Source organism: Mustela lutreola, chromosome 11 (assembly GCF_030435805.1).
Source record: "Mustela lutreola isolate mMusLut2 chromosome 11, mMusLut2.pri, whole genome shotgun sequence".
NCBI classification, from domain to species: domain Eukaryota; kingdom Metazoa; phylum Chordata; class Mammalia; order Carnivora; family Mustelidae; genus Mustela; species Mustela lutreola.
The window spans coordinates 25,010,483-25,016,763 of NC_081300.1; the positions used below are offsets into that span (position 1 = coordinate 25,010,483).

Sequence of the window (6,281 nt, forward strand, 5' to 3'; positions counted from 1 at the left end):
CCGGTCTTCTAGAAGGGTCAGGACTGTTCATTCATGAGCCAGGGTAATTAAATAACTCTTTGTAAAGAGGCAGGGAGCTTCTTGTTAAGTGGTCTTCCCTAATGCAAGTGCAAACACAAGCAAAATCCTTTCCTTTCTCAACAGCCCCCCCTTCCTTTTAAAGGGTAGGTTTTTATGCTTTAAGGGAAATGAGGAAGGGGAGGGGGAGAACAACCTTAAAGGAATTTCAGGCGGATTCAGCATTTTTCTGGGGTTGCTCCAGAAATTCCCTAAACTGTAATAAAAAGAAAAAATTGTGAGCAGGCATCTGATTAGTTGGCTTTTTACAACACAGCTTTTCTTTTGGATGCTTTAAAATGCACAAATACAGTTTTAAAACAAGCCCCTGTATAGTTTTTTGGGAGGAGGCAGAGAAGTTGCTGAAAATACCGGAAAAGGTTGTAAAGCTGAGGGAAGTTAACAAGGGCCTGCGAGTCTTGCCTTTGGAGAATAAGTATCAGCATCCATGAGGAAAAGTCAAAGGCAGGCTTCTGTGGTTCATTCCTTAGTTCTTGGAATGAGGGACACTTTTCTGTGTGAGAGCCTCCCCGCTTCTCCCCCGGAGGCCCGGGGAGCCCCTCTAGGAGCTAAACCTTTTGACCTTTGTGGGGAGATGGTTGTGGGCTGTGGCCCAGTTCAGGGAACTGTGCTTCTCTGAAGATGATGCTTAGTGTTTCCCAGAAATGAGCCCTAATGGTGGGGAATTTGGGGCACATCTCTGACTTGGCAATGTAGGATGTTGTCCCAGGCCCCCAGAAGTGTGATGTGTTAAAGAGGCCTTTGCTGGTGGGATGGTCTTGCTGGAAGGCATGGGTTTCTGTGTTTGTGGAGATAGCCCAGGAGCGGTGAGGAGAGAGGAGGTAGCTGGCCGCTGGGAGGCTGGGGGTGGCCGTGGGGCAAGCAAGCTTGGAGGGGCAGGGCTGGGAAGGAGCTGGCGAGGGTCCTAGGGCGGCTTAGGGCACCTAGTGGGCTTCCCAGGGTTTTGCTCATGCACAGGGACACCTATCACTGCTGGTGATCTGGGCTTGGCCATTAACCTCAACAGAAAAAGGTTTTTTCCAGGGATGTCTGGTGGCAAATTGCTGGGTGGACTGGAGGGCTACACAAGATAAAAGAGAAATGTGCCCAAACTCTTCCCCCTCCCTTTCTCCCTCCCCCTCCCCCCAGGGCTCTGGGCCTCTCCAACCTCAGGCCCACCCCTCACCCCCAGCTTCCCCTGCCCCCAGAGGCTGCTGGGCAGCCGGCGGGGGAGCCCCCCCACCCCTTTCTGGTGGAGCCCCCCACCCCTTTCTGGTGGGCCTGGCACAGGCAACTTGATCCAGGCCCCCACCCCACCCAACCCTACCCTGCACCTCCTACCCCTCCTCCTCTTCCCAGCTAGCTGGTGCCAGGTTTCAGGAGGGCCGAGCTCCATGAAACAAAGTATCTTGAGGCTCCACCCAGGGTCTCTGAACCTCCCTCCCAGCGACTCCCCCCCACCCCCGCCCATCTCCCCATCATCTTTCCAGACCAGGTTTCTTGCCCCGAGAGGGGATAATAAGCATAAGCAAGAGTTTCTTACATTTCAAAACACCTTCCTCCCTAAAACAGCAGGGCGGTCTTGCCTTCCTCCCCAGCAAGCTTGCATGCCAGAGAACTCTTACACAGATCTCACGGGTCTTTGGTACAGGCCCCCGAGCCCAGCTCCCTCCACAAGAAAGTTCAAAGAAGATTGCCAGCACTCGGGAGTTTATTAGCAGTTGATGGATACTCTGCAGAAACAAGTTAATGCCTGATGAGTCACCTCTGCTTGGAGCCCTTGTCCCTCTCTTGTTTTTCCATATGTTCCAGAGTGTACGCACGCAAACGCTCACATGCTCACTCGCCCTCACGGACTTACAGCCTCTCTCACACGGAGGCTTCATAGAACCATGGGTTGGGGGTGACAGGCCAGTTTTCTGGGGTTGATTTTTGGAGGGGGGTACTGAGAGCAAGGAGCCCTCAGCGTCCTCATTTTGTCTGGCTGGCTGGGTAGGCGTTGGGAAGGCCAGTTTGGGCGGGGGAAGGTGTGTGTAGGAGGCAGTGGTCACTCAGGTTAAGGCTGTGTGTGGCTGCCTCCATGGGTCACAGTGCACGTTGTACAGACTTCCTCACAGAACACCTCTATGCGAGACTGGCTACTGCTTTAAAAAAAAAAAAAAAAAAAGTTAATGGAACTGACGGGTTCCCAGGTCCTAACATGCCTGTGAAGGTTGGAAGCAGTTGTGTGCAGAGCTGCCCTGGGTTTTACCCATCCTGCTGGGGCAGCAGGACACAGGTCCCTGAGCCCTCGTCCACCCCCAGCTGCCATGCTCTGTCGGCCTTGGCCATCCCACAGCCAGCCCCCACCTTCAGGCCCTGAACCCCCAGTGAGTGAGTAGCGGGGCTGCAGGGGAAAGCAGGAGGCCTCTGCCTTTCCCCATTTTTGTTAACAAATACAAGACTTCCGGTCTCCGCCCTGCCGCCGCAGACCACAGCGTTCCTGCAGCCTGGCCTGGCTGGGGAGATTTATGGTTCCCAGTCTGAGGCCTGCCCCGTTGGCTCCAGCTTAAGGAGGAGTTGGAATGCCAGCCGCTGGGGCCTCCCTTTCCCTCCACAGGATCCCCCCCTCCCCCTAAAGAGCTCTGGGTGTCTGTTTGGGAAAGTCACCTTACCAGAATCACCCCGGTCTCCTGGCTGCCTGTGGGAAGAACAAGTCTAGGGAAGCTGGGGGGGGGGCGCTGGAGGGGGGCAGGGCAAGGTGTCTCCATGCTTCTGAGGAGGGGGGGTAGAGGGGGGTACAACAGGCAGAGGAAGGGCACTGGAGGGAAGGTCAGCCCATCCCAGACACATAATCTTCTGTCTGGGCTGGAGGAAGCTTCGTCAAGGTAGTCTGGGTTAACACCAATCCGTGTGTTGTGATTTGGCATTTTGACTGAATTCGCCCTTTGTGTACAGAGCTGCTGCTGACAGACACACTGAGCACGCCGCTCTTTCTGTGAGGAAGATAGATGTTTGTGCCTCAAACCACCTGCACTTTCATTTTATCAGATGGTGCTCTTTTATGACCAAGGTGCTGATCTGAGAAGTTGGTGACAAACACAGACACCGCCTAGTGAGGGGACCCTGGAGTCTGGAGACTTGGGTTCTGGGTCTGGCTGTGTCATCTGTGAGGCCCGAACAATAGGCTTTCTGGGTCCTGGTTTTCTCCTGAGGAGGACCAGGGGCTCTTAGAGCTGTAAGCTTTTCAGGTCCCATTGAATTTAAAGGGCTGTAACTCTAGGCCATCTGGAAGGCCTTTTCTTGCCCCCAAACTGGGACCAGTGGAGTTCCTGAGTCGCTGGCTTCTGAGCTCTGCAGGGAAAGGGCTTCCTTTGGCCCCACAGGCAAACACGCTGGTGTCCTGGGTCTCTGACCTGATAGTGGGGGGTGGGATGGGGTGTAGGGAGAGGGACAAGGTGCCCCAGGGAGCCCCGTGTTGAAACGCGGGTTCTTCATCCCTAGCCCCCATACAAGGACTCCAGAGCTGGCCGCATACGTATCCAGCACCAGCACCATCCCTGACGAGAGCTGAGGTAGTCTTGGCTGTTGTGGAGGAAGAGGGAACCATCAGCCCCCATCACCACCAACCATGTCCGCCATCTCGTTTTGCAGATTCCCAACTTCTTCTGGAGCCTGGGGATCGGTCACACTGGTGCGTGGTGGCATACTGGGAGGAGAAGACGAGAGTGGGGAGGCTCTACTGTGTCCAGGAGCCCTCCCTGGATATCTTCTATGATCTACCTCAGGGGAATGGCTTTTGCCTTGGACAGCTTAATTCGGACAACAAGAGTCAGCTGGTGCAGAAGGTGCGGAGCAAGATCGGCTGCGGCATCCAGCTCACGCGGGAGGTGGACGGCGTGTGGGTGTACAACCGCAGCAGTTACCCCATCTTCATCAAGTCAGCCACACTGGACAACCCGGACTCCAGGACGCTGCTGGTACACAAGGTGTTCCCCGGTTTCTCCATCAAGGCTTTCGACTACGAGAAAGCGTACAGCCTGCGGCGGCCCAACGACCACGAGTTCATGCAGCAGCCGTGGACTGGCTTCACCGTGCAGATCAGCTTTGTGAAGGGCTGGGGCCAGTGCTACACCCGCCAGTTCATCAGCAGCTGCCCGTGCTGGCTGGAGGTCATCTTCAACAGCCGGTAGCCGCACGGGCCGGGGACGCAGCGGGCGCCGCGCGGGCCCAGGCCAAACGACGTTGCTGCTAATACTTTCCTCCCCAGTGCTTGCTTTTCATGCAGACTCTGGTCCGTCGCGTGTCGTCGTCGTCCTCCTCCTCCTCCCCACCCCCACCCTGCTGCTTGTCGTTCTCGTTTATGTTCTGTTTGTTTCGTTAACTTTGAGAAATAGCTTATGAAAAAAACGGTCAGGGTTTTTTTTTTTTGCGGGGGGACGGGGGTGGCAGGGTATGGCTGGCAGGACAGCCCGGGAGGAAGAAGGGAGGCAAGAATTCCTACCACCAGACGGAGTGTAAGAATGGGGAGCAGGCCCTCATGGGGGGTTCCTCGATTCCCTTGTCAGGCCGGACGCGTGGGCGAGTGCGTGTGCGTCTGTGGGTCGTACAGGTGTCCTTGCGGGGCGGTCTGTGCTCCCAGCTCTGGGTCTCCTGCCCTGTGGACATGCTCATTGGGGCAGCGGCAGTGCCTGGGCAAGCTGGCAGCTGGGGTTCCAACAGCTGCCAGGAGCCAGGCTCTGTCCCCCATCCCTGGAAAAGCCTCCCCCCGACTCCCACCCCCTGCTTCTCCCCTTCTGGGACACGGGCCTGTCTGCAGGCTTCGTAGAAGCAACCCTGCAAAGAGGCTGAACTAGAACCAGTTGTTTCATGCTTGTCTTCTTCCCCCTCCAGCCACCCTGCTGTCCTTGTGTCTTTTTTGGTCATCTGTTCCTGGATATCTCTGAGATGGGCTTCCCGAGGGCTACCCGTGCAGTATTGCCCTCCCACGGCTCCTCCCAAGCCCCTCAGCCTCTCCCTTGTCCTGGTCACATCAGGTCGTGTCCCCCCCCCCCCCACCCCGCCCCACCAACCCCAACTCAGAAAACCAGCTCAGCACTTTCCTCCCCTCTGCCGCCTGGGTGTTGAGCTCTGCTGTTAGACCAGCGAGGGGAGCAGCCCTGGAAGGGAGACTTCTCGGCAGCCCCCCTTCCCACCAAGAAGGATTCGGTCCATCATAACCCAAGGTACCGCCCTGGGCTGACACCTAACTCTTCTTTCATTTCTTCTACAACTCATACACTCGTATGATAACGTTGACACTGCTCTTAGCTCAATGAGCATGTTTAGACTTTAACATAAGCTATTTTTCTAACTACAAAGGTTTAAATGAACAAGAGAAGCATTCTCATTGGAAATTTAGCATTGTAGTGCTTTGAGAGAGAAAGGACTCCTTGAAAAAAAAAAACAAACCCTGAGATTTATTAAAGAAAAAATGTATTTTATGTTATATATAAATATATTATTACTTGTAAATATAAAGACGTTTTATAAGCATCATTATTTATGTATTGTGCAATGTGTATAAACAAGAAAAATAAAGAAAAGATGCACTTTGCTTTAATATAAATGCAAATAACAAATGCCAAATTAAAAAAAGATAAACACGAGATTGGTGTTTTTTTCTATGGGTGTTATCACCTGGCTGAATGTTTTTCTAAAGGAGTTTATGTTCCATTAAACAATTTTTAAAACGTATACTTGATTCCATGTCCTCCAGCTCCTTTTTCTTCTGGTGGGAGGGACGCAGGAGGGGCCGTCCATTGGAATCCAGGACAGTGGGGTCCTCTTGGCCCAGTGCTTGGCTGGGGAGGAAGGGGAGGTGGGCCACAAAAGGGACATTCAGGACATCCTGCTCAGCCACCATCTATTCCGTAGCTGCAAAGACCCCTCTTTTTGTTAGTACTTAGTGACTCTAGGCCGTTACTGGCCTGGTGTCCTGAATTCGTCAACCTCAGGGATCCCTGAGTTACAAAGACGGGGGTGGGGGAGGAGGTTGCGCTGGAGGATGAGATGGGGAGGAACCTGGTTCCCTCCGGTTTCTGGTTCTTAACTCCTTACTTGACATCAAACCCTAAGCCCCACTGCACCTTTCCCAGAGGAAGGTCACTGTCACCCTGGATTTCAAGACTGCTTCCCTGAGGGCTAAGGACCTAGAGGGAAGGTTGATGGAGGTTGAGTGTTGGTGGTGGGCAGAGGGATCATGC

At 54.1% G+C, this 6,281-nt stretch overlaps 1 protein-coding gene across 1 annotated transcript in view; it reads left to right on the forward strand.

Moving 5' to 3' along the window:
• SMAD7 (SMAD family member 7) overlaps positions 1–5,772 on the forward strand; it is a 30,000-nt gene extending 24,228 nt beyond the window's left edge. The window contains exon 4 of the mRNA XM_059139178.1: positions 3,691–5,772. Coding sequence (XP_058995161.1) covers positions 3,691–4,229 — 539 coding nt within the window. The 3' untranslated portion in view covers positions 4,230–5,772. The remainder of the gene's footprint in view (positions 1–3,690) is intronic.
• Positions 5,773–6,281: the final 509 nt, after the last annotated feature.